The sequence below is a fragment of the Camelus ferus genome, chromosome 25 (genome assembly GCF_009834535.1).
Source record: "Camelus ferus isolate YT-003-E chromosome 25, BCGSAC_Cfer_1.0, whole genome shotgun sequence".
Lineage (NCBI taxonomy): Eukaryota > Metazoa > Chordata > Mammalia > Artiodactyla > Camelidae > Camelus > Camelus ferus.
Window position 1 is genome coordinate 3,251,929 of NC_045720.1, and position 27,415 is coordinate 3,279,343.

The 27,415-nt window shown below is 53.0% G+C and overlaps 1 protein-coding gene across 2 annotated transcripts in view; it reads left to right on the forward strand.

Annotated features, from left to right (window-relative positions):
* Nucleotides 1-27,415, forward strand: part of TRAPPC9 (trafficking protein particle complex 9) — a 401,874-nt gene that overhangs the window by 287,825 nt on the left and 86,634 nt on the right. For both annotated transcript variants that reach the window (XM_032467928.1, XM_032467929.1), the window contains 2 exons: nt 14,091-14,244; nt 23,964-24,054. In XM_032467928.1, coding sequence (XP_032323819.1) covers nt 14,091-14,244; nt 23,964-24,054 — 245 coding nt within the window. The remainder of the gene's footprint in view (nt 1-14,090; nt 14,245-23,963; nt 24,055-27,415) is intronic.

The window sequence follows — 27,415 nt, forward strand, 5'->3', positions numbered from 1 at the left end:
CCTGAGAAGCACCCTCTCTCCCTGCACCTGTGAGGTCCGGGTGGTCCCAGCAATAAGAGAAGTGCAGTCACGCTTGTCCAGCACCCGTTACATGCCGTCCCAGTGCTGAGTGTTTGTGTGTATCCCCTGTGCATGTTGGAGAGGTCTGGAGACCAGCAGGCCACTCACAGCATCGTTCACTCCCACGGCCTTGTGAGTCGAGTCCTGCTCCCAGGGCTGGAGAAACCCTCAGCCACCGGGCAGTGGTTTCCCCATTTAACAGATGAATGTGCCGTGTTTTGGACGCTGAGGGGGTTGGAGGGCTGGGCTGGACCTGCGGCTGGAAGGGCAGTGAGAGGGACTCCAGAGCCCCCGCCTTGGCTCACTCTGCACACCCTCACCCTCTGCGGACACCCCGCACAGCCTTGCTGGGGCTGCAGTCACGGGCCCGGGGCAGCTCCGACCCCAGCCTCCCGCTTGCATGTCAGGCTGTGCCTTGTTCCCAGAGTTGCAGGACATGCGCAGAAGCACTGTTTCAGAAAAGGCAGAGAACTATGGAGGGGAAACCTGCAGATCAGGGAGGGGAGAGGGCAGCCTGATGACTGCGAAGGGGAAAGAGACCAGGCAGGGGCCAGTGGCTGCCTGAGGTGTGGAGACGGGGAGAGGGCTGGCTGAGCGGCTTTTCTGTTTTCCCCTGCAGTCTGAGACCAGCATTGTGTCTGAGACCGGCTGTGTCATAAAGCTTTTTAACGGCACCTTCCTTAACTTCATCTCTCAGATGCCGTGCTGTCTCGGGCCGACTCAGGGCTTTGAGCACATTGGCCTGTTGTCGGGCGGCTCCGGCGTGAGCGTCCTCTCGGGCTGGCTTCACCGGCTGCTGTTCTGGGCAGGTCGGTCACGTCTCCCTGTCTGTGCACGGGAGGTATTTGACATGCACTCGGACGTTGTGAGTGTTCTTTCTTGTAGACTCTGACTCTGAGGGTTGTTTTCTGTGAGCCTCAGGGGAGCACTGATGGTTTGTTTTGGCAGGCAGCCCGCCCAGTGAGGCTCTGCTCATAAATCCTGCCTCACCTTCCTGGGGTGGAAGTCAAGATCTCTGTTCCTCCAGCTCCGTTCCCCAAGCCTCTGCTCTGTTGGTTTGGGTCTGTCCAGGGCGACCCGCTAAATCGTTAACAGCCCACTGGCATTGTAGCATTTGCCAACTTCTGTGATGCAAATATTTCCCCTGGGGTCAAATCCCAGCTACCATGACTTTGCTGGCTGCAGTGTTGAGAAGAGAGGCCAGCACTGCCTCCTGGGGTCAGGCCGAGATGCCCCTGCCTGTAGGCAGCGGGGCTCCTGCCGTGCTGGCTGGTTTCCATCCAGTGTACCCACAACCCAGGGGTGAACTGGATCTGAAAGTTATGTGCGGGTGCTGAGGGGTCAAATCCCAGTTTGTTCTCCAAGCCTTTGCTGTGTTGGGTTAGGGAGGCCCCTTCCCTGGCTCCTTCCCACCCTGAGATCCCTGCAAACACATATACCCTCCTCTGCCATCTCCAGGGACCCCCTTTCCTGGTTTTTCTGGCCACAAAGGTGGCCCTTCTATCGGAGTTGCAGCTAATGCCCTGTAGCGGGGCACCTTGGCCACACCGTGGAGAAGGGGGTGGGTAGAGGCCGCCCCCCTATGGGTGGTGGTCCACATTACTGCCCTGCACCGCCTCCCGCGTGTTCTCCTCCCGGAGAGCTCAGCAGGCTGCCTTGGGGCCGGTCTAGACTTCTTGTAGTTAGTGGGAGGGGTGGGCTGTCCCACCAGGGTGCAGAGGGCTCGGTGTGACCTCAGTCCCTCTGTGCTACCCCCAGGGCCACACAGAACAAAGCCGGCTCCTTATCGTCATCACGTCATTCACGTTCTCAAAGGCAGTTTATAGTAGTTCGCTCAGCAAACTCTTGTTAAGCACGCGAGTTCTAGGTCTGTGCAGGGCTGGTAAGACGGTTTCTTCCCTCTGCGAGGTCACACTCTGGTGGTGCGGTGGGGTGTGACATAAGCGTGTGAAGAAGCTAGGGTCCTGAGGACGGCTGCCCGTCTGCCAAACAGTGGGCACAGAGCGCTAGCTAGTGTTCCAGGTAGTGAGGGTGGGCTTCTCACGGGTGGAGTCGGGAACAGGGCAGAACAGAACGAGCTTCACAGAGCTGATCCCTGAGGGCTGAGCCGAGGCCCGGCAGCCTGACTGTGCTGCAGTCCGGTCCCCACGGGCAGGCGGTGGTTCCGGGGGCCTGTGGCTGAGGCACAGCGTGGGCCCAGACAGTGCGGGCTTTGCATGTCCCCCTAAGGAGCCTGCATTCTCCGTGGCCTCCGGTTCCCGTCTGCATCCTGTGGCGGATCCAGTGCCAGGGGGTGATGGAGACGGTAGTATTTGAGTCCAGCTCCCACCGCCCTTGGAGCGTATCCAAGTTGGCCTCAAATCCTTATCTTTACAGCAAAAAAAAAAAAAAAAAAAAAAAAAGAAGCTTCAAAAGGCCAAATGGTTTCCCCAGTGACACAGACAGAGCAGAGCTGGGCTGCAAGCCTGGGTTTCCGTGTCCCTGGGGCCCCCGAGAGCCCTTCCATCGCCTACACCGCCTCTGGGGGTGAGAGGTCGGGCCGCACCCCCACTGCCCCTTCCCAAGCTGGGCACACGCAAGGAGTTTGCTTTCCTCATTTAATTTAGGAACTGGGACGTTTAACTTAGAAGTGATGAAATGTGTGATTAGATGTAAAAGCACTTTTTTACTAACGGCAGCTGACTTAAGGTAGTTGAGGCATTTTGTTAACAAAATGGAGGCATTTCACTGCCTTAAAGTAATCAGCTTGGGGATGTCCTCTGGGAGGGTCGTGCCTCAGCCACGTGAAAGGCTTTCAGGGTGACTCTGAGTTCAGCTAACGTTTTCTTGCGCCCCTCCTGCGTGCCCAGCCTGGTGCAAGGCCCTGGGAAGAGGGCAGAGAGCCCCGTCGGGGTGGGGGGGGGGCACGCGCGTGGCCCTCCCTGAGCAGCTGCTGGAGGCCTGGCGGGGGGCGGGGGGCTAGCCAGGTGAAGGTGGGCGAAAACACGGGCCTAGATGCTCTGAGTGAGGTGTGAATGTGGCCCAGGGGCTGGGCGGTGGGAGGCAGCTGGAGATCCCGGCAGGCAGGTCACTGAGGCTGGTGCTGTCCCATGGCACCGGCCGGGCTGCAGAGAAATCAACTCCAAGGCATTTTCCTGGTGCTAAGCAGCGGGTGGAGGCAGGCGTGTCCCTGCTGTCTTGGTGACGGCCCTCGTGTGGTGCTATGGAGAGGTTTATGGGAAGAGCTGCCTTTTGAAATAATGAGGACTGATGGAGGCACCTCTGGAATGAAGGCTGGGTGGTTGTGAGAATTAAACTAGACGTGCTTGTAGAGAACCCAGCAGAGCAGCCATGCGGAGGGTCTGGGTGAGGGGACTGCTCCCCAGGTCAGATGCAGCGCCAGATGCCCCGCCCCTACCCGAGACCCTCCCTTCCCAGAGCTCCTGGTGAGGGAGAAGCAGGCAGGCGTCCTGTGGAAAGTGGGGAGATTTGCATCCCGACACAGAAAGATTTCTGTCCAAAAAGACAGGTGCAGCATGGTAGCATTTTGTAGGTTCATCTCCACATCACGGGGACCTTTTTACACAAGGGGTTTTTTGTTTCTGTGGAGGATAACTGAGTGCTGTTGGCCTTCAGCAGATGCAGTGTGTTTTCATTCACCTTTGAGACCGGCTATGTCCCAGGTTCCTGACGCTGCCTTCCGATCAGTTTCACCGTCTGGTCCATCTGTAACTGTTCTACAAGAGCTATTTTGGGGTTATTCAACTCTGTTGGCTCTTTTGCTTCTGATTAGCTTGATGAGGGAAGCTGCCACGGTCTGCCTTAAATCCAGATGTCAAAAATACTTTCTCTTGCCTTCTTTCTTGAGCAATGTACTAGGAAAAAATCTGCTAGAGATGGTCCTTTTTTTCTCTTTCTGTTCATCCCCCGGGTCCAGGGTTGGACCTGCAAGCGTCCTGGCTCTGCCTCATATTTGCCGAGTGGGTTTGGACCATTGCCTCCCCCACCCTGTCCCAGTGCAACCCCACATGGTGCATGGAGCAAGGTTGCCTTCTCCTTTTAGAATCTTGGACTTGGCCTGGGCCCTGGCGTCCAGGCAGCATCCCAGGTGTTACTTGGACCAGTGGGAGGCGCTAGTGCATCCCCTGCGGTGCTCTCGTGTGCACATTGGGTCTCTGGCCACCTCGGTGTCCGCATAGCACAGGGAGGGGGCCGCACCCAGGCCACCATCCCCACCTGGGCTCCACAGAAGGACGTTTTTATCCACGAAGACCTGCCTGTTGGTCATCACCCATCACCTGCACCTCAGTTTCCTCATCTGCATTGTGAAGGTGATAAAACCACTCAATGGATGGCGTGTGTGCCGACCGCGAATGTCAGTGAACATTCTCTCCCCCTGTAGTCTCCTTTCCTCTGCCTCCTTCATTTCTTCCTCTTTTCTGTGTTTCTTCTTCTTTTTTTTTTTTAATTTCCTCTCCTCTTAAAATGAGTCTGTGACATTCCTTTCAGCAGAAAACCGGTAAAGCATCTGATCAGTGTTTTAACGTTAGTATGCATTTCCCTGGAGTGGTCAGGTGAGGAACACTGGAAAAACCCCAGCCCCCCCATAGAGGCAGAGTGAAGCCGGGACCTGCTGAGATGGTTTCCGTGCTCAGCAGAGAGGGGAGGCCCTGCTTTGCCCAACCTCAGGCTGTGCTAGGGGGCCTGTGAGTGCCCCGTGGAAGGAGAAAGAGGGAGGAAGGAGATGAGCCCAGACGGGCAGGAGCGGGTGCAGTCTCGGCGCCCGTTCTGTGTGGGAACTGGGGAAGCGGGGGGACCTGCGGACCGTACGGGGCTAAGGACACAGCGAGAGGCCCAGATGCTTCCACGTCAGCCACCAAGACAAGACAGAGGAAAGGAGAAACAAAGCCCCCAGCATTTATCTGCTGGCTTGTACTTCATAAGATGTCTTCACAAATGCTATCCTGTTTGATCTCAATTCATTCTAGAACACTTTTTTTTACCCCCGAAGTAATAGCTGAGTAATTTTGAGCACCAGTTTTGTGCCCGGGTCCAGCTCCCCACTAACCCCAGGGTGAGAGAACCATTTCACACGTGCAGAAACAGGCCTGGAGACACTCAGGTCCCCGGCCTCTGGTCACAGGGCTCACAGTGACCCAGGGTGGGTTTAGAATCCGGGTCTGTGTGGCTGCAAAGCCCGTGCCCCTCCGCACACAGCTCTCCATCCGGGACGAACCTCCGCAGTCAGGTGGCTCGTCAGGAGCGGAGTCGGGCCCGAGCTCCAGCTGCTGGCCCGCGATCCCGCCCCCGGCCCGCTGCGCTGCAGAGGCTGCAGGGAGCGGGCCCCGGGCGCCGGCTTCTCCCTGCCCTCCTGAGCCCCGTGGGTGGGTCCCACCGGCCAGCAGCCCTGTTTAGACAGGAGGGCTCTTCCCGCAGGAGGCCTCGCGGGGAGAAATCCATTAGAAGTGACCCCAGAAAGCAGGAATCCAGCCCTCTCTCCGCTTTCTGCAGTTTGGGGGCTGCTGGCAGCCTGGTAACACTGAGTGAATTTCATTTTATTAAGCACTGTTTTCTGTGCCGAGGGAAGTACTTCCAGGTCCTAAAATAAATGTCCATTTACAGAACCACAAGGTAAGGGGTTGTGCTTCCACAGAAGCGTTGGCCGAGAGGGAAGGCGGTGCTCCCGCACTTCAGAGCCGGCTTCTCTGGCCCTTAGAAGTGTCGCTTCGTCTTATTTTTCTCTAATGCAGAATAAACACCAGTTTTGCACAGGCAGTGTCAGCGTGGAGGGCGTAGTTCAGGTGCCGCGTGTGCAGCACACACACCGCTACAGGTCGTGGACGAAGCACTGTGTGTAGAGACGGGACAGCGGGGCTCGGACGCCGGTGACTGTGAGGTGTGCTGAGGACAGTGACACAGTGACATAGTTAGGTGCCCCAGCTGGCTTGGAAAGCAAGGGTGGGAGTCAGGGAGGCCACGTCTGGCTGGGTCTTTGGAGGGCGGGTGAAGTGAGCTCCCTGGAGGAAGGGTGAGGGCAGGTGAGGGCAGCCTATCAGACCAGCGCCCATGGGCACAGGTCCTTGAGGAGGGAGGACTGGCTTCGAGCCTGGCTCCTTTCACCAACACTGGTGACTGCTGTGGGCTGTTTTCTCTTAGCTTGCCCCTCTGTAAGATGGAGTAGTGCCCTGGGGTCCCGAGATGTGGACCCCGGGAGAGAACATGTCCAGGACTGAGAGTGACAGGAGGCCACGTGGGGTCTCTCCCGTCCTGCTGTCTGTGGAACCAGCTGGCCCCACACCTGTGTTCACACCACACAGTCTCTTCTGAGAAGCTGTTTCAGCAGCAAGAGGCCGCTGTCCCCTGGCAGCCACTCCAGTCCCCACCCTTGGCCTTCGCTGAACTCACAGAATCCAGATAAAGAGGTGGGTGGGCCTTGAACAACCTCCAGCTCACGGATGAGTAACTGGAGTTTGAGACGCACTGAACACCTCGGAGGTGGACTCGGTGATTATGGGGCTGGGATGTGTCCGACGCTGGCGTCTCCTCGGCTCTCCCCTCCCAGGGACTCTGGCCCGTGCGTGGAGCAGCTGGAGGGAGGAGCCCCGACCCCCAGGCCTGCATTCCTGTCCACGCTGCACTGACTCCGCGGGCGCCGTGGACCCCCTTGTCCTCACCTGCCACAGACTTTGGGCTCTCCCGGAGGGTTCGGAGTCCTCTGCCCGCACTGGATGTCCGTGTGGCCTTGGACAGCATGTGGGTGTGGTCCCACCAGGGCTGCCATGACGATGGACAGAGATGTGGCGGCGAGGCAGGGGCTGGGCACCGGGTGGCTGGGGTGGGCCCGCCGCCTTGGTGCTTGGTGCAATCCCCGACGATGCTTTGGTTGGACCGAACTGTGCTTTTTTAGAATGCAGCCTATCTTTTCTCTTCAATTAAAAGTAATAGGAAGGTTTTTTTAAACCATAATTGATTTATGAGTCATCAGAAGAAAAGGATCTTTTTCGGGACGTGATCCAGATGTCAGCGCTGATGCAGTTTGCTTGTCTGATGCAGCTCTCCTCGTTCGGGTGGATGATCCGGAGGGTGGGCTGCTTCCACTTCGCCTGGACTGCACTTTGTTGTCGAACGGAAGATAGGCTGGTGTTCTACACAGCCCCGTGGTCTCCCGTGAGGTGCGCTACGTAAATTTAGAAATGCCATCCTGGAACTATCAATTGTCTCCCGATGAAAGTGCAGTTTAATTATATGTGGCTAGTCCTTCTAAATCCAACTTCTTGATTTGTATTTAAATGTCATCATTATGACTTCCCTGGCGAGGTTATCAGCTGTTCAGAGACTGAATCACATGATATGGTATTTTAAAAACCACTACTTTTTTTTAATAGACTCTTCAAAAATCATAGCACCTTTTTTAGTGCCAACTCTAGACTATCATCGTCACATTTGGCCATTAAAATTAAACATGAAAATTGGCATTCAATAGTAGTATTAATTTTATTTAACCCCGACTCATCAAAGATGAACAGAATCCAGTAGTGGTAGGACCTGTGTGGTGAGGAGGCTGGGGCGGTGCTCAGATACTGGGTTAGTGTCAGAACTGCATTTGGAATCCGAATCTCAGTCCTTCTGGGAACAGCTCAAGTCACTTCCTTAACTCCCCAGCACCTTAGTCTCTCCATCTGGGACGTGGGGTTAACAGTCGTGCCATTAGCCGCTGTTTGCAAAGCGCTGTTTGTGTGCTGGGCGCTCGCTGACTGTTAACTGTATCTGCACAGACTCTCACGAGAGGCGGCTTCCTAGTCCCCGTCTCGGGCGCAGGGTCTGTGCTGTGAGGCGCTACCACTCACAGGGGGACTTGTGTCGTGAGGGTTTGTGGTGTGGACAAGCCTCGTGGCGGAGCTGACTTCGGGTAGCATGTTTTATGAGATCTTAGTGCTGTCTTGGGAGATGTGGTGGGGCCCAGCCCTCCTCAGCTGGGATTCACGTCCGATCCTGTCATCTCATCCGGAGGGACCATCTCAAAGTGCCAAGCAATTCACACCCCTGATCACGCCTGTTTAGAGGGACCAGTGACCCAGCAGGTGTTCTTCCCATTTTACAAAGAGAAGTTGGGGTGCAGAGAGTTGGGGATTGTGTGGAAGACACACAGGTGACCAATAGCCTCACTCCTGGAGCTGCCAGTCAGCTCCGAGACTCCTCGCCCTTCAGCAGGCGGACTCCCACTTCTGCCTGCTCCCCTCCAGTTTCTGAAGAAGCTGCAGCCAGCCAAGCCGCGTCCTCCCCCAGGCCAGACACTACCCACCGGTCCTGTGCTCGCACTGGGCTGGACGCACCCTTAGGTGACTATGAAGAAACAAGCGAGGACCAGAAAGCAGTCCTGGCCAAAGGCACGGAGCCAAGGAGCCGTGTCAGCGATGTCGCAGCCCTGGTCCAGCCCTGCTGCTGCAGAGAGGGCAGTACTGGGCCCTTCATCCTGCAGTGGTCCCCCCACTGTCCCCTCTCCTTTGCTACGTTATTTCCAAAGATAACGTTTTCCCATTGGGCTGGGATTCACCAGAGGATCAGCCAAGTTTTGAATGACTCTCTGGACATTTTCTAGCAGGGGGTGTGTGCATATTCTCTGACCGGTGTTGCCTCACCCCCGGGGAAGGTTTCACGCGGTGCCAGCTGACACCCCTGAGTGAGGAGGGCGGTCAGCATCAGCAGGCGAGCGGGCTTATCCTCTGTGGGCAGCTGGGGGAGAGGGCGGTGGCTTTAGTTCAGTGTTAGTGATTTTGTTGCTTCATTGTCACTATGAAAAATCGCTGGCTAATTGGGAAAATAGGTCGGAGGTCGTCCAAGGCCCTAGACTGAGAGCCTTCCACGTGTCTGGCTGGGTGATCACTGTTGACTGACACAGAGTGAGAACACTGACCTCTCACCCTCCCTCAAGGTCAGTACTGCTGATCACAGAGATGCTCAAGGAAGTAGAGGGCAGTGCCAAAGGCCATGTTCACGTCAGGGCAGAGCTGGGAGTCCCAGCCAGGTGGTCTGTCCCAAGCCCAGGCTCCGTGCTCTGTGTCCTGCTGCCACTCGGTGCCTGTGGGATGGATGAGGGCTGCCGTCGGGGCCCCAGCTTCCTCCTCCTGGGGGTGACAGCGGTAGAGGGTTTTTCTCTCTCCCTCCCCTCAGTAGCTCTGGATTTCTCCCCTTCTGTCCACACCGGGGTCCCCCAACACCTCCACTTTAGTTTCTCCATGAGCAGTTCTGACGATCATGGGGCCTCCTCCGCGGAGTCCTCACCAGGCAACTGGTTTGTGATCCACTCTGCACACAGCTCTGTCTCCAGCTGCTGCCGTCACCAGGGGGTGCTGCTGTGGCCAGTCAGGGGGCTTCCTGCCAGTTAGGTAGGTGGACTTAGAGCAAGGGGGCCTCCCAGGGCACCAGGCAGTGGCTCCTCCTCCAACAGGACTGGCCCTCGGGACTTATTTATGTAAGCGGTGTGTCACGACGGGTGCAGAGTTTGCACGTGAGGACTCAGCTTTAGGAAAACAGTTCAGAGGTTCCTGCTGCCACCCCTTCCTGACAGGAGGAAGGGGGACGGTGGGGAGGCTCAGAGCTGTGCCCCAGGACCATGTAGACAGAGACGAACAGGCGGGCAGGACTCCTCTGTGCTTTGGGGGAACGATCCGCAGGTCCTGGAGTTGCCGTCCTGGCTCTAGGGTTTTAAGCGGGGTGACCGTGGGTGAGTTCCTCGACTTCTGGTGCCTCGATTTTATCACCTTTGGGAAAGGCAAATACCACGTTTGGGACACTCACCACGTCATGTGCTCTGGGGCTGGCGGAGAGGAAGGTTGCTGTAAATTTGGGGAGCGTGGTGGCTCGTGTGGGTGGCAGGGTCTGCAGTTACCGGGTCTGTGTCCCACGCCAGCTCTGACAACAGAACGAGCAAAAATAACCTCCCTTTTAGGCGCTCTGGCTAAGCAGATACAGCAAAAACAGAGCAGCCTGAGAGGCAGGCTGCTGAGAGGCTGCCAGCTCCGTGACACCGGGCAGGTGCTCACACGCACACAGCTTCATCGCACCTGTAAAAGGAAGCAAAGCGTGCGCGTCCTTAGGCCACTGTAATAGAAAAGGTGAAGGTGTGTTTCACACACCTGGCCCAGGGCTGGGCTCGTAGTGAGTGTTACGGCATTTCATTTTCTTCCCTCCCCTGTTCCGTGGGCACACCTGGCTCCGCTTTCATGAAGGGTGGAGGTTAGGTAATGTGGTGTGATATTTACTCAGTCGGAATCATTTAAAAGAGATCCCCAGATAATCACAAATATAATCCTGGTGGCCACAGCGTCCAGTGTGTGTCCTGACCTCAGGCTGCTGAGAGCGGGGCCTCTCTGCATCTGCTGAGCCCGACAGGAGGAGAGCCCGGGTATCAGGGCGTGTCCAAACCCGTCTGACAGTTACTAGTTCCTTTTGAGTTACCAGACGATGAACTGAAATTGGCCTTTTTAGTGAAACTTAGGAAATATTCTGACCTTTTGTTTGGTGAGAGCACTAGTTTGCTCTGGGCTGCCTTCAGAGTGGGGGCTGGGAAGGCCTTGCTGGCTGGGACATTAGAAGCACTCTGGCCGCACGGGTAGATGGCTCACAGGGGAAGGAAGATAAATGGCTAATAAGCTCCTGAAAAAATGTCCAACCTCAGGAGTAATTCCGACCTGCAAATTAAAACACCATTGAGGCAGCATTTTGCCTCTCACTAGCACAGATTAAAAATTGATCATTGTCAGTGTGGGCAGGGGCACAGAGAGAGGGCGCCCACCCGCACTGCCCAGGGCCCCGCCTCGGGAGGAACCTCCCTGAAAGGGAACCTGGCCACCGGCCTCCGAGCCTCAGAGCGCCTCACACCCTCATGTCAGTGATCCCCCCTCAGAAGTGGATTCTAACAGACACTCACAAATGCAGAGAATGAACTTAAGCACAGAAATGTTTTTTATGATTTTTTTCAACAGTGAGTCTTTAAAAAAATGAAAATCTGAGAGTATGAAGTATAGAGGAATTGTTAAATTATGATACAGCCATATGATAGAATATTCTGCAGACTAATTTTTTAATGATGTGAAAATATTATTTGTTGTATATTAAGATAATAAAGCAAGTCTTTTTTTGTTTTGTTTCTGTTTTTTAAAACGTTTTTTATTGAGTTATAGTCATTTTACAATGTTGCATCAAATTCCAGTGTAGAGCACAATTTTTCAGTTATACATGAACATACATATATTCGTTGTCACATTTTTTTTCGCTTTGAGCTACCACAAGATCTTGTATTTATTTCCCTGTGCTATACAGTATAATCTTGTTTATCTATTCTACATATGCCTATCAGTATCTACAGATTTTGAACTCTCAGTGTATCCCTTCCTACCCCCCTCCCCCTTGGCAACCACAAGTTTGTATTCTATGTCTATGAGTCTGTTTCTGTTTTGTATTTATGTTCTTTTTTTAGATTCTGCATATGAGCGATCTCATACAGTATTTTTCTTTCTCTTTCTGGCTTACTTCACTTAGAATGACATTCTCCAGGAACATCCATGTGGCTGCAAATGGCGTTATATTGTTGGTTTTTATGGCTGAATAGTATTCCTTTGTATAAATATACACATCTTCTTTATCCAGTCATCTGTCGTTGGACATTTAGGCTGTTTCCATGTCTTGGCTATTGTAAATAGTGCTGCTATGAACATTGGGGTGCACGTATCTTTTTGAAGTAGGGTTCCTTCTGGATATAAGCCCAGGAGTGGGATTCCTGGGTCATACGGTAAGTCTATTCCTAGTCTTTTGAGGAATCTCTATACTGTTTTCCACAGTGGCTGCATCAAACTGCATTCCCACCAGCAGTGAAGGAGGGTTCCCTTTTCTCCACAGCCTCTCCAGCATTTGTCATTTGTGGAGTTTTGAATGATGGCCATTCTGACTGGTGTGAGGTGATACCTCACTGTAGTTTTGATTTGCATTCCTCTGATAATTAGTGATATTGAGCATTTTTTCATGTGCCTATTGATCATTTGTATGTCTTCCTTGGAGAATTGCTTGTTTAGGTCTTCTGCCCATTTTTGGATTGGGTTGTTTGTTTTAAAGCAAGCCTTAAAATTGTGTGTGTGTGTGTGTGTATTTGTGTGTGATCATGTACACGTAACACTTATATGATGACTTACACTACGCTAAGATACAAACACTTAGAAAGAAGACTGCAGAATTAAGTATCAGTGATACTTACGGTGTGAGATTCTGAGTGCTTTTGCTTTTTTATGCTTTTCTCTCTTTCAACCTTTTACTGTAAGCCTGTCTAGTTTTATCATCAGAAAAGAATGGTAAATGAGATTTTTAAAAATATGGCTCTGGCTGTGAAATGCACTGTTCTGTCCTCACACTGAAGTGCCTCTGAGCCTCGGGTACCTGAGCCTTGGACGGCACGCTCCCGGCCAGATGCCATGGGTGTGCTGGCATTCCAGTAGTTCTCTCCAAATTATCAAGACCTCTTCCTTGGGCTTCATCTTACACGCCCTGAATGCAGTTCCTGGTTGGTAAAGGAAATAGCTCCGAAGGCCGATTGGAGCATGTTGGGTTCAGCTGAATACTTTGGCCACATGACCATCTGTGCGATGATACAGAGTTCCTGCTTTTATCTGTTGACTGACTGACTCTCAGTCATCTTCAGGGCCTGACGTGAAGAAAGCTCCCTTCCTCCCCTCCCCCTTCATCTGTCTGTATAACGCGTTTTTACTGAGTAGCGACTGTATGCATGATTTTGTGCTAAGAGGTAGGATTTCGAGCATCCATAAGACACAGCCCTGGCTGTAAGGCTGTCATAAGCTTGGGCGTGGGAGTGGAGGCGGGCTGCAGGCAGTGGGTGAGAACCTCCAGGCACTCGTGTTGCCTGCCTTCTACGGACCAGGTGCTGTAGGACCAGGGGATGCAGCTGAACGTGGATGCAGGTATGAGGGCCGGGCAGCAGTCAGGGGGAAGAGGTCGACATTAGCCTGGGCAGGATCTTAATTCACCCATTCATTTCTTCTTTGAACTGGTTACTGGGCTACTGCAGTGTACCAGGCATGCGTTATTCTAGTTCTGGGAAATACCGGCAAACCAGACAAGAGGATCTCTGCCCTCAGGGAGCTGAATTCCAGTAGAATTGACAGACAGCTAACAACTCCAGAAGTAAATATTTACAACTCATGAGAAATGCTATGGCAGAAACAGACTGAATGCTGTGATGGAGAATAAGGCAGTGGGGAGGGGGGTGAGAGAGGATGCTGCTGGAGAGAGGTGGCCTGGGAAGGCCTTTCTCAAATCTGAAGAATGAGAGGCTCCAGCTGTGCCCAGGGTCAGGAGAAGAGCATTCCCGCATGGGGAGCAGTAGGCACAAAGACTGAGGAAGAGCCTGGTATGTTCTAGAAACTGCACGAAGGTTGAGAGTGCTGGACACAGCAGCAACGTGGGGCGGCTTTGTAGAGGACATGATACTGGGGCAGAAATCTGAAGGGATGGTGGGGTCCTGGGCACAGGGTTGGAAGCAGGCAGATGGGGCGCTGTGCAGCTGGCGGGGCGCCGTGCAGCTGGCGGGGCGCCGTGCAGCTGGCGGGGCGCAGAGTGCACGAGCCAGTGTGTCTGGCTAAGGATGAAGTGCGAGATGACAGGCAGGGCTCTGAGGATGAGGCTGCAGTTCCCGCTGGGCTTTTGGGATCCCTGGGGCTAAGTAATTGCCAGTCCTTTCTGTGATGTTTTTACCTTGGTTCCTTGTTCCAAAATTCAGATTTCCTTCCGAGGTCCACACGTCTTCCCTGAGGTTGGGTTCTCTGACTGCGTCTTCAGTTCTAAACTGTGTTGAACCAGCGCTGAAGCCAGTGCTACCCTGGGAGTCAATTATTTCATTTTCTTGGAACGAATCCGTTATGAGTTACTAACGATAATGATTCATTACTCTGTCTCATGCTGGCATGTGCTGATTCTCCAACAGCCCCCCGAAGAAATTGCCCTCCTGATTAATTCTCTGCTTCTGTGTTTCTCCCTTCTCTTAGAATGGCAATTCAAGTGGATAAGTTCAACTTTGAGAGTTTCCCAGAATCCCCTGGGGAGAAGGGGCAGTTTGCAAATGCCAAGCAGCTGGAGGAGGAGAGGCAGGAAGCCCGAGGCCTGGAGATCAACAGCAAGCTGGACATCCACTGGACCATCATATCCTTCCCACGGGCCCACCTTGGACCTGAGGGCCACTCAGGGGGACCCCAGAGGGGCCAGCTATTGGATGTTAGCCACAGATAACGCAGAAACGGCATGGCAGGGAGCTGGGGATGAAAGCGTGGGCATTTTCCTACCCTCTCACCACATGTGAGGCCCCGCGAGTGAGGGATCGGTTCAGGGTAAGGAAAGGTCTCCCGGGGCCGGTGCTGTTCTTGTCCTCATCATGTGTCCTGCTGCCTCCCATGCCGCTGCTGTTGTTCGTGTTGGTGACAGGTTCTAACAGCCACCTATCAACGCCAGGCTTGAGGGGCTCCACATACTGACAGTGAAATGCAGGGTACGGTTGTCTGGGAGGCTGAAATCGGTGGTACAGCTCACCGTAGCCCAGAGATTTTGCTTTGAAGAGACCAGGGGCGGGGGGTGTTCAGGAGGACCGTGCTGTAAAGGGTGTTTTGTAAAACAGCTGGCCCCACTCTGAGCTTCAGATCAGTGCCTGGCTCGTGGTAGACACTCAGCTGGATGAGTGGAAACTCTGGAGAAACCCCAGGTTCACTTGCTTCTTTGTGTGTTTGTTCAGCAGTCTTTCCAGAGTGCCTGCTTTGGGTCAGGTATTTAGCTAGCCGCTTGAGAGGCTGAGATGCAAAGACAGGACCTCAGTGCGGTTTCAGAGTCTAGAAGAGGGTGGATGTTGTCTGAGAATTAAATGTACTGCAGGGGATCCAGGGAAGAGAGTTGTGCCATGTACTGTGAGTTTCAGAGGGTGAAGCTGCTGGGTGCAGGGCAATCAGGGAAGGCTTCACAAAGGGGGTGACATTAGAGGGGCTTTTAAGGATGAGTAGAAGTTTATTAAGGGGACAAGGGGAGGAAATGCTCTGAAGTTCCCAAGATTCAAGAAGATGGCTCGCTCAGAGAATGTCTCCCAGGAGGAGGCAACACTGATGGGAGTGTCTGTTAACGATCTTGTTCCTACATTGGTTCTGTGACTGTGGGATGGTGGGAGCCTGTTGTTGGTCTCAGATCCTTCCAGACCATCTGCCTAAGGAAACATCCTTAGGCTGCAGGAGGCACAGTGTCCTGAATCTGGGCCTGGTAGACTGGACCTCTGCCTCCAAGGAGTTTGTGACAGAAAAAGCACTGTAGATGGAAGGCTTTGAGAACGAGACCTAAAAATGGAGCACTTGGGGACTCTCGAGGTGAACCAGCCATGCCTCATGGAGTTAGGGCTTTTGTCTTCTGTACAGAGAGAAGGAAAAAGGTGAGGACGACCAGAGTCACCTTTCTCTCGGTCCCCCCAAGGCTCAGCGCAATATCAGGGTCCAGTCAGCTGGCACTGGTTCTGCAGAGACTGGGCCTTGCTGGGCGCCAGGGTGCAAGGCAGCACCTGCGAGCATCACAGCCGTCACTTCCCGGGTGCTGCCCCTGGGCACCCGCTCAGCAGCTCCCAGGGCGCTTTTCATCCTGTCTTACCGATGGAAACTGCCTCTGAGCTCCTGCAGGGAAAGGGGAGGAGCTGGCCAGTGCTTGACGCAGCAGCCTGGCTCTGAGCCAGTGGTCCTCACCTTCCAGTGGGGTGAAGTTGACCATCAAAACCCTTAGCTTCTGGAAATCTTTTATTGAAATGTACTGAAATGTCTTTCGGTTTCTCTCCTTTTAGCCTTGACTCTTTTAAGAAGTTAAGCTTACCTATTTTCTGTATTGGATAAATAATTCATGCAACAAATACTTACTGAATGCCTGCCGTGCGCCAGGAACACCTGTCTCCTAGATTCACTGGTTGGAAGCTTGCTGAGAGGCTGTCTGTGTAGGCAAATTCAAGTAAAAAGAATTAACATTACGGACACTCCCTCCCTCCCCGCTCCTGTCTGGTAATGACATCTGGTGTGGGGTGAGTAGCAGACTTTTGCTATTGTAAACCTGAATTCGAGCAGATGGAAAGACCAAAGATTGAATTGGCTAATTATTTCATTATGCATTTTAATATTTTCTCAATATTTAGACTGTGTAAAAAATTTGAGGCTAATTGGACACCCATGCATAGTAATAAAAATGGCCCACATGTAGCACAAGAGGCTGGATGGACATGATCATGGAAAGGGTGGCTCCAGCAGTAGGTATGTGCACACCTGTCTGCCTGTCTCCAACCATCAGATAAGCAGCAGGGGACACCAGGAGCACCAGACCGACTCTTTACCTGGCCAACGATTGAGACATCTTCTTGTTTCCATGTGCTGGGCCCTGGAGAGGCCCCTGGTTAGGGGAGGGGGGCAGACACAGAGATGGGCACTGCCAGCGCAGCCTGGGATGGCTCAGACAGGAGCATTCCTTCGGTGAGGACGGGCATTTACGCACATTCCAGAGCCTGAAACAGCGGTAGGGGCCTACACTGTTCCCTATGACTGGTTATACAGAGCTCAGACTCAGGCAGCAGGGTTCTGGGCCTCTTAGGCCATGCTGAGGAGTTGGGCTGGCTGGCCAGCCTTCCTCTCCCGTTTCCTGCCCCCCATCCAGGTCTCCCGTGCCCACTCTTCCCAGAAGCCCTCTCTGCCGCCCCTCCCACCCGGCCCTGGCTGGAACCACCCCTCCTCTGGGCTCCTGCAGCACTCAGTGCTCAGCTCTTGTTTGCAGTGCTGCTTGCAGAGCACAGGGAAGTTTGCTTCCTTCTGCAGACTGTCCCCCTGCCAGGCTGCGCTGTTCTTGAGGCCAGGTCATGTCAGCAGCTGTTTATTGATGACCTACAGCGTGCTGGGGGTGGTGCCAGGAGCCAGGGAGCACCGCGAGGAGCAGAGTCGGGTGTGGATGCTGCCCCACGGAGCCCAAGGGTGCTCTCTCTTCCCACGCCCGTGCTGCGTGAAATCCTTAGCACGTGGGTGTTAAAACCATTTGGTGAGTGAACGGTCTCCGTTTCATGCTGCAACCAGCCGAGTGGGTGCCCACTCAGCTGCACTAGGCAGAGTGCTGAGATGAACGTACGAAGGGAGTTTGCCACCAGCAAGATTCATCTTAATTTAACCCTGGCTCCCTTTCCAGGGGCAGCCTGTGTAGACGGTCTGCGGTGGACACAGATGAGGGGGACGCTTGCAGCAGGCCTGGTGTCAGCTTCCCTTCTTGTTTTCCTGGTTTTTGTTACAAACCTCCCTTCCAAAAGCATTTCAGGGGTTGGCAAGATACTTGCTGACCTCAGAATCCAGCCCCTTCAGGGTCTCCTGACAAGAGCTGGGTGCACACTGCAGCTGATCCCCATGAAGCCGCTGGCCTGGACCATCTGAGCCGAGTCTCTGCTAGCTGGTCTGATAAGCATGCGTCTCCGCCTTCTGTCTGGAGATCATTTGTAACCATCTGCTCGAGGGTGAGGCAGACGCTCAAGGAGCCCGAAGGCAAACTGGGCTTTAGGTGCTTAAGAATCGCAGACCCAGAGTGGGAGCTGGAAGGTCTTCGCAGGACACATGAGGCGCAGATGCGTGAGTAATTGGGGAGGAGGAGATGCGGAGCAGTGCTGGCTGTTGTCTCTGAGAGCAGGTTGGGTGTCCCGGAGGGGCCACCTCCCCAGAGGCCGGCCTCAGGACGGCTCACATCCTGGGCTGTGCTGCTGAGTTTGTCTTCACAGGCACCAGTCATCCTCTGTCAACCCAGAAACTCAAGAGTGGCTGTGACGCTTGTCATCAGTTTTTCCTTGAGGTTTCACAAGCCTAACCCTGCAAGACTCCAGGCACAGTGCCCTCTGTTTGGTTAGTCACCACCAGGGCAGCCAGCCTGGCCATAGCCATGCCTGGCTTCTCCATTTCCAAGACTACCTTCCCTCCAGGAAGGAGAATTTGTCAACAGTCGAGCCCACCTCCCTCTTAAAACAGAGGCAGAGGTTAAGCGGTTTGCACTGGATTGCCCAAGATGGCCCTCAGCCTCGAATTGGCTTCTGTTTATTCTCAAAGGTGCTTCTGGTGGACCTCTGTCTTCTTATTGCCTGAGAGAAATTAAATATTTTTAGACAAGATTCCTTTAAAACACATTGCACTATGTTTTTCTAACAGTCATCTTAGGAGAAATAGTTTCATCTAGACAAATTGTAATACAAGGAGCTCCTGTCATCAGCACCGCTGATTCCTTGATCATCTTCAGTAAAATGCAGGGTTGCAGCTTGTATCCGTCTTTAGGGAATTTAGTGTTTTCAGCTGTGGATAATCACTGTGTTCAGCGGGCTTTACTCCTCATAGTGGGGAAGCCTTGCCAGCCAAAGAGAAGCGTTGCTCCAGGCCTTTGATGATGTAATGTTGCCCTGGCTGTTTGGCCTTAGTAGACAGAGGGAGGAAGCTGGGAAGATGCACGTTTGATCACTGCCTCCCCAGAACCCAAGATATGGTAGACACGTACACCCTGAACCTTGAAATTACTTTGAAAGCAGTCAGGGTTTGACACAGAGAGCATTGCTTTTGCATTTGGCTGGCTCATGAGAGTGGGGAAGGACCTTTCCCTGGCATGAAGCGTTTCGAATTTATGTGTGAACATGCACACGGATCGACGTGCGTCGTGTCGGTGTGATTGGGTGCACGCTGGGCTTGTACACGTTCTGTGTGCTTTTGGCACGACTTTATTGCGAGCACGTGTATCTTATATAATAGAATCAGAAAAGTACAGAGCTTAATCCCCGTTCGGCACTTACTAGATGCCAGGCACTGTTTAAAGCAGTTTACATAGATTTACCCAATTTTTGCAAAAACCCTGTGAAGTAGTTTTTACCTACATCCCATAGATGAGAAAACTGGGGCCCAGTAAGGTTAACTAACTTGTTCCAGGGCCCCCAGCCAGCAAGTGGCAGAGCTGGGGTTCACGTCCAGCTCTGGCTTCAGAGTCTGTGCTCTCAGCTCTGTGCTGGGAGAAAGAACAAAAGAGCATCTGGTCTCTGCCAAGGCCTTCGAGTTATCCCCAATTTTCAGGTGAAACCAAAGAGAGCATTCCTCGGGCACCGTGCTGATGGACACACTCTGCGCACCCCACCCGGCCCAGCAAGATCTCTCTCCATTTCACCTGCCCTCCTTCCTGGGGCCCGAGTACCCTCGCCCAGTGAGACTTGTCGCAGTGAACTGCTTGCAGACTCTCCCTTGGCAGCTTGTGGCTCTGCATGGCATCTTCCGTCCAGGGAGCTGAGCCCAGGCGCCGGCAGCCCTGCCGGGTTGAGAAAGGCAGCCCAACATCACTGTTCTCCAAATTCACGATGTAAATTGGAAAACAAAGTCGTGGGAAAGAGTCTCATTAATCACCTAAAGCAGCCTTTCCATTAGTGTAATTTCTAATGACGACAATTTGCTAATTTGTTTGAGCTGAAGTGGGGCTGGGCTAAGTCCCTGCACCTGTGGTTATCACTCCAGCATTGGCATGTGGGACATGGACAGCATATCTTCCTTGGGAAAGGGGTGCCTCCCCTCCAGGCTCCCCACTCCTGGATGCTCACCTAGAAGCCAGTCCGGAGATGCCTGTGTCAGCTGCTCTTGTGGCCTGAGTCTCCAGCTTTTGCTCAGTAGACCACGTGTAACAGCCAGGTGTTCAGAGCACGATGCTTCCTTCTCCTGTGAGAGAACCCAGGCCTACAGGTTCAGAAGAAGCCTGGCCACCCACCAGGCTGCACGTTCCCCCAGGGAAAGGTTGATTGAATAATCCTTTTTTCTAGGACTAAGTCAAGGTAAACTTCAGTCTCATAAACACAGGAAAGATCTCAAAAGCTGCTCCCTGGTTTCAAATGGTCCTTTGATTGCAGTACATGACCGAATATTTCACTCCTGATGGGCGAGCAGAAAATGAGAGGGGAGGCATTTTATTAACTTTCTGCATTTTCCTCGCATCTGGCTGTGTTTTTCAAAGATTTGGAAGCAAATATCCGTGGTTCCCAAGACACATAGATTAACTGAGACGACATGCATGAAAGCGTTTGTAAACAAAACTGCACAAGTATTGATTAAGTTTAATTAACAATGATCGATGACTAATATTAAGATGAGATTCTTGCACAATAGACTGGGCTTCTTAAAAGTAGGAAGGATCTCACCTTGGTTGGTCCTTTTGTCCCCAGCAGCTACTGCAGCCTCCTGTGTAGGTTTGGGTACTCTGGTGTGAACCCAGGCCGGCACGTGGTGGGGGAAGGGGCACACGGGGGCAGCTGCACACCCCTAATGCAAGAGCAGGGTAGATGTGCTACAGGGCGTGGTGCTCCCGGCCAGTGGGGAGGGGAGGGGTGGTTGCTGGGGTGGGGGTGGGCTGTAGAGGATGTCCCAGGTGAGGTGAAGTACAGGTACTAGAGATGGGGGATGTGATCAGGTTAAGGTAGGTAAGTAGCACAGCGTAGATGTTCAGTAAAGAGCAGTGAGCCTTGATTGAGCACCTACTGTGTGCCAGGCACAGTGCCATTGACCAGGGACACCATTCCTTACTCCCCCAGACTTAGGCCACAAGTGGTCCTCTGAATTCTTTCTGTATTGATTTGCAAAAACAAGCAGCTAAGCAGTTGAGAAGGTCCCCCCCCCACCCCCGCTTACTGGCCTAGCAAGTTTGAGAGGGGATGGCAGTGGAAGTTTAAACTGAGCAAGGGCCGCCTGGACCCTGGGCCTTGCGGCCCCCCACCTCTGTGACAGTTAGGAGGCTCCAGGTTACTCAGCTGTGGCTGTGAGGCAGAAAGCGGCAAGTGCGGAGAGCACTGTGAAAGGAATGAGTGGCTCTTTATGAGGGAGTTAGAGATTGCCTGTGTTCCAGAGGCAGAACATAAGTTGAGTAAACTGAGCTGGAAACTTGAATTTTCTTAAGGTTCAGGCCCACAGCTGTCAGTCATGACTTGTGGGTGTGGCTAGGAGGCTTGCAAAGCCTGGGTTGGCACCAGCAGTGGTTCACGGTCCTCTTGCTGCAGTGTCACCATCCCTGCCATCCTAAGGGACGGGAGTAGATCTTGGGGCAAGAACCCATCAACTGGCATGGAAACTTAATCACTGTGTCCCAGGTGACTAAAAACTTCTTTAAGGGGAGAGAGCACCTTCAGCACCACGGAGAGTTCCCAGCAGGCCCTCCCCCGAGGGGTGGAGGAGGGAGGCTGACCAAGCTCCGTGCTGGATTTGGGTCATGATTCAGCCACCGGCAGCCACGGGGTCCTGACAGGACCCAGGCTCTGTGCTCAGAGGGTCCTCGTTTGTCAGGTGGGGATAATGGGTCCTGGCTTCCAGGTTTACTGTGAGGAATCTACAGGGTTTACAGGAACGTGTCTGAAAGTGGGTCTGGAGCATGAACCCCAGGCAGACTATCTGGATCCTGCCATTCCTAGCTGTGTCCGCTTTCCCGAGTTTTTAAAAATCTCTGAAGTGGAAATAACAGTCTGTCTTAATTTGAAAATAGTCAATATTGGGAAAATACATGCTAAACCCTTACCACAGGGCCTCTCTCATGGGATTCACTTTGGAAATACTCTTTCTGGCAGAAATAATGATAGGAATTATTGTCATCATCGTCATTCTTTATTGACTTCTTGCCCCAAACACCAGGGTCCATGTATTTAAGAAACAGTAGCCATTGCCACCTGCACTGTCCTTACCGTAACATTGTAATTTGGGCTGTAATCCTGGCTGATTAAGCAGCTGCACACCTGACTGGTTAGCCAGGGTTGCATTCGTGTCTGCGTCCAGGCTCAGACATGAGACTATTTTGGTGGCTTATGGGGCTGAAAGGGAGGGGGTCGTGCACGCAGGTAATTAGCTTTATTAGCTCAGCTGTATAATTTTATGGCTCGTGTCCGAAAGCAAATTAATACAGAAATATGCTATTGGAATGATTTCCAAACCTCCAGCACTATTTGGCAACTTTGTAATTACTCACACGCTAACTTGCTCCTCTAACTAATCATCTCAAAGCCCCTCATCCTGGCCATGTTTGTGAGGCGCCGTTTCTATTCTGCAAGCACCGTGGTGCGATCAGCTTCAAAAGCCTGGTGTGATTCTTTTTTTTTTTTTTTTTTAACAAGAGGAAGTAATATGCTATAATCTGAAGTCTTAATTGCATATGAGTGAAAATAACCCCCCGAGGGAATCAGGAAAAAGAGCAGAAAAAAAGCAGCACAAAAACGTGGCCCCGCAGCACTTACCTGGGGCACCTCCTCGTGCCAGTGTTGGTCTGGTCATCACACAGCATTCACAGAGCAGTGCAGTAGGCCCTGTTGCAGGCCCCAGGGCGGGGGCTCTGCTTGCCTGTCTGGTGCAGGCTGCCAAGGCAGTGCTGAGAGCCTTCGGAGCAGAGACAGCTCAGGGAGGCCTTCCTGGAGGAAGTGAGGTCTGAGATGAGAATTAAAGAATGAGTACTGTGAGGCAGGGAGAGGGGAGGGAAAGGCAGTTCCTGGCAAAGAGCATAGAATGGGGAGGGTCTGGAGTTTGAGAGAGCACGTGTTCTTTTAGAGGAATGGAAACAGGTCCAAGGCAGCCAGAGAAGGACTGGGGATGCACAGGGAGGTGGGGGCTTCTGAGCGTCCTGGACCCTTACAGCTTGGCCTGGGCTCCTGTCTGAGGCTGAATGCCATGCGCGGCCAGCCAGCTCTCTCGGGTCGCCAGCCCTCTTGTCTACAGCTTTCCCTGGTTGCTCGGCTGGGCTGTCTGAGGGGGTGACATCCTACTCTGTTCAGTGCCTCTGCCCAGGCACCCCTGTCATGCCAACAGATGATTACAGTGAGCCTGGCATGCCAGCCCTCTGGCCGGAGGGACCCGGGCTCTCTGGCCTTCATTCCTCCAGGGTCTTGGTGCCCCTTACTCCCAGCCTCAGCCCACTCTCCTCTGCCCTCGTGGCTGCACCCCGACATGGCCATCCTCAGGCTTGGCAAGTACAGTGAGCTGTTCCTGTATTGTCAGTTTCACTGGAATGGGAGCCTCTCAAGTTAAAGGTTCATGTCCAATCACTTCAGTGTCCTCAGTGCTTCTCACCATGCCTGTCTTGTTTCAGACACACTGTGTTTGCTGAATGCAATTAACTTACCAAAGGAAGAAAGAAGTGGATTTCCCCCCACTTCCCCAGTCACTAGCGAATGTCAGGAACTAAATTCTTGCCTTTTGATTGAACTTAAATACTGTAGGTTTAATTTATGTAGGAAAAGGGGAAGAGGTTTACAGATTGGTTTCTGAGGACCACGTTGGCTGTTTAATATTAGCACCTTGGAGAAAAATCTATTTTCTGCATTTCTAAACCTGATTTCTTCATCCACTGATACTTGCTGAGAGGCCATATGACTTCCTCAATTATGAACCTGCCTAAGTGAGCCTGTTAGTAATAATATGTGTAATTACATCAAGGTGTATAACTCCACAGACGTGAAACCAGCATGAAACCAACACGTGTAGGGTCACGCATTTTGTTGTATTGAACAGTGAGCCACAGTTGATGTGCTTTTTAGGAAAACCAACCTTCCATCTTCTTTATATCCCCCAGCAAGCGTGACTGTTGGATTAAAATTGTCCCAGTGGATTTCCCTTCTTCACACAACAGCTCAATTAACCAGATTTGGGGGGAGGGGGGGCCCTCTGCACTGATGTGCCTGTTTTCTGCACACTCAGGTGAGGTCTTGTGGTCAGTTAGACCATCACTTGAGAAGAGGGGGACAGTCATCTGCTGTGGGAGGTTTCCTGTCTGGGCGTCTGTTCTAGAAACATCCAAAACGTCTCCTCCTGGCCCGGGGCTCAGAAAGATGTTTCCTTGACGATGCTCACCCCTCTCTGAAGCGCACGGGTGAGGCGAGCGTGGAAGGCCTCCTGAACCAGCTGGTCCTGGAGCACCTGCAGCTGGCTCCTCTGCTGTGGGGTGAGTACCGCCCGTCACCTCGGGGTGCACGTGCTCCTTTTCTCACAATCTGCAAGCTCGCGCTGGGCGGTGTGTGCTGACGTCATCGGGGAACCCTGGGTGGGGTGGGGCTCACGTCTCGTGGTCCGCACTTGGGCGCCGTCTGCACTCAGGCGTTTGTGGCTGTGTCTGGTGCGAGCTGGGTTGTGACTGGGTTCTCTGCCCTCTCAGCCCAGGTGTGGAGGTGCCTTCAGGGTGTGGCCCGTGGCCATGCATGGGTGTGTCTTCTGCAGGCATTTCTGCATCTTGAGTGAGTGGGGTCAGGGGAGGGAGTGAGGGTGTAGTTACCTCCTCTCTCCTGGATGTGAGCTGACAGCTTTTCCCACGTCAGCTTGGAAGAGTCTGTTTGGTAAACACCTTAACTCAACCAGTGCTCAGCCTGGGAGAAGTGGTCCTGAGGTGACACTTAGAACAAGGCATTTAAACTCATGTTACCTGTTGCACCTGGAACTTCCACCTCAGTTTGTGCCTCCCTAAACAGCACTGGAGAAACTTTGTTGAGAAAGAAGCTAAATGTAGTATTTTTGTTGAAGTGAGTGTCTTTATTATTCTCTGGAAATGATTCCATCATGTAATCTATTTGGGATCAGATGCCAACAATCACGTATGTATGTGTGTATCTTCTTTCTTTTCTTTACCCTGGAAGTCGTTGTAAGTTAGTATCTGGTCTTCCTTCCAGTTAGATAATACGCTTGACCTCCCCCTTTCGCATGTGGGAGACACATGAGAATTGTCCCAGGGGCCTGAAGAGAACAAGCCTTCCTCCTGGGTTCTCTCACTCCCCCCTAGTGTGTGGGAGCCCCTCGTGGGGCTACGCTCCCTGTTCCCGCGGGTGAAGGTTGTCAGGGGTCCCGTGAGCTGTGCAGACAGGCAGCTATGAGTGGACTGTGTTCTACACCTGGTGGCTTCTTCATGCAGTCTGTCCCCCTCGCTGGTCCAGCCTGAGTGGAAGGAAGGGGGTGGTGGTTGCAGAACGAGTCACTGTTTGCAGCTCTGGGGCATCCCTCAGCCTGACACTTCCCTAGGTTGAATGTCTTCTCTCTTGACAACCTGGGCTCAGCCAGATGCTTCCACCAGACGTGGCAGCTGCAGAGGTCAGACACCCAGGCCCTCCTGCCCCCCGGGGCTGGGACAGGCCCCCGGGAACCAGCCCTATGGAATAAAATGACACAAAACTTGTATTAAAGTCAAAAGAAAGGAAATCCCCCAGGCACAGGCAGTCTGGGAGTGAGCCCTGGAGGGTCTGACTCACTCCACAGAGCCCCCGGGGAATCAGAGAGCAGCCAGAGGCCCTTTGCTGTGTTTGCATCAATGTCCTTACAGGTGTTTTCCTTGTCACATGTCACATGTACACCAGTGTGTTGGCAAATACTGCAGGTATCCATGATGCTATCCTGGAGAAGATGTGTGAGGTTTTAAACAGTAATCCCAGGACCTGAAAGGCGTTTCTGCCAGGAGGCCTTGCCTGCAGCACACGCAGCAGCGGGCAGCTCGGCACTGCACTTGCGGGCTCCCGGCGGCACCCAGGCAGCCCCGTTCCTGTCTTCATAGCATCAACACTCTCCAGAAACAGTGTGTAACATTTTCCTGTCGGAGTGTTGTAATTAATTTAACTATTCCCATATTTGGCTGTTTCCAGGGAACTTTCTTTTGCACACATTTTTCTTTGATTTTTCTGACTAGACCCATTTTCTAGTTTCGGAGTTATTAAGTCAAAAGGCATGAACATCTTTAAGGCTCATGAGCTGCTTTGTGCCGTAACGTGTGACTGTTGATGAGCGATCATGGCATGGGCATTGTGCCAACCTGAGCCTGACGTTCTCACCCCTCTTGTGCACATGGTTCCAGGGCAGTGGCCCGAGAAGGGGGGCGGTGAGTTTCGTCTGCCTCCCTCCTGCCCCATACTGGCCGCCCCAGCCCACATCCCTGGCCCCAGCACATGTCACCTCCCACCCTCCTTACCACGTCTGCAGTGGAGCCCACATCTCGGGGCCGCCGGCTCCTCATCTCATGACTCAGGCCGTTCTAATGCTCCTTCCAGGGCTCCTCAGAGGGTGAATCAAGGCTGCAGTTCCCCGGAGCCCCCATGACCTGGGGGTGCAGATCTCACCGCCCAGACTGCCTGGTCCTGGTGGGCCTCTGCCAAGGCTGGCCAATTTGGCCTGGGCTGACATTTCTTCTCTGACTTAGAGTAGGTGCATGTGGGCAATTCAAAAAGATAAAGCCTGTTATTTTAAAATGACCATCTGCAAGTGCGCAGCAGGTGCCGGGTGAGGTGTGAGGACTTCCCGTCCTCACTTCTGACCCCTGCATGCGGCTGCTCAGCCGGGGGGGTCTGGTTCAGCCCGACTCGGCCGACAGGGAGGGATCCAGGTTCCAAGGCAGATTTCCTCGCCCTGGAATCTTGACCTCTCCACTAGATCACTTCATGAGAGTAAAATATTCTCATTGTAGAAATCCGGGGGAAATCAGAAAATTTGGATGGAGAAAAGTTATCCTTTTCCTACCCCCCAAAAACGGTCTATTTCAGTTCATTTTTGTGCATTGCTACATCTTTTTGCTGCCCCCAATTTAAATTTTGTTCATAGAGGTGATCATACTGTAATTGTATCTTTGCGTCCTTTTTTATACTTGGCAAAACAAATATTTCCCATGTTATAAACACGTCTTACACATGCTGTTAAAGTTCTCACCATGAAGTCATCAAATGGATACAAGGTAACTTAGTACTTGTACTGGCCTTTGGACGCTTCTGCATTTTGGAGATATTCATTGTTAGGCAAGTTACTTGTTTGCGTAGGCTGTACATAGAGCTTTTTCTGCATTTTGTGGTCATTCCCTCAGCCAGATTACCCTGAAGTTGTTACTGTTTTACGGGATGGTGACAAAGAGCACGACCGTGCATGTTTGCTGTGGGGTGATGGTTGTGTCACGTGTCACCTGGCATTGGCACGAACTCACCGCGGGTCTCCATCCTGGCTCTGCCCTTGGGCAAGTAAACCAGCTCTCTGAGTTCCATCTGTAAACCGGAGACGCAGAGGGCACCAAATCCTGGGTGACGGTTTGAAGAGATGCCTCTGGTCTGGTGAGAGTGTTCCTTGCCTCTCAGCGCGGACGTGGGCCTGGGGCGGTGGGGACCACTGGGATTGATGTTGTGAGGCGGTCGAGGAGGGGAAGAAGCTGAGACTCTGGGGTGGATCCAGTACCGCGTGTGCTCCTTTCTCGGAGCACCCGGAGGCAGGACAGGGCGCTTATGGCAAACCGTGTCAAGTGGAGGCCTTGGGTGGGTGACTGTTAGTTTCTAACACAAGATCTGTGCGCA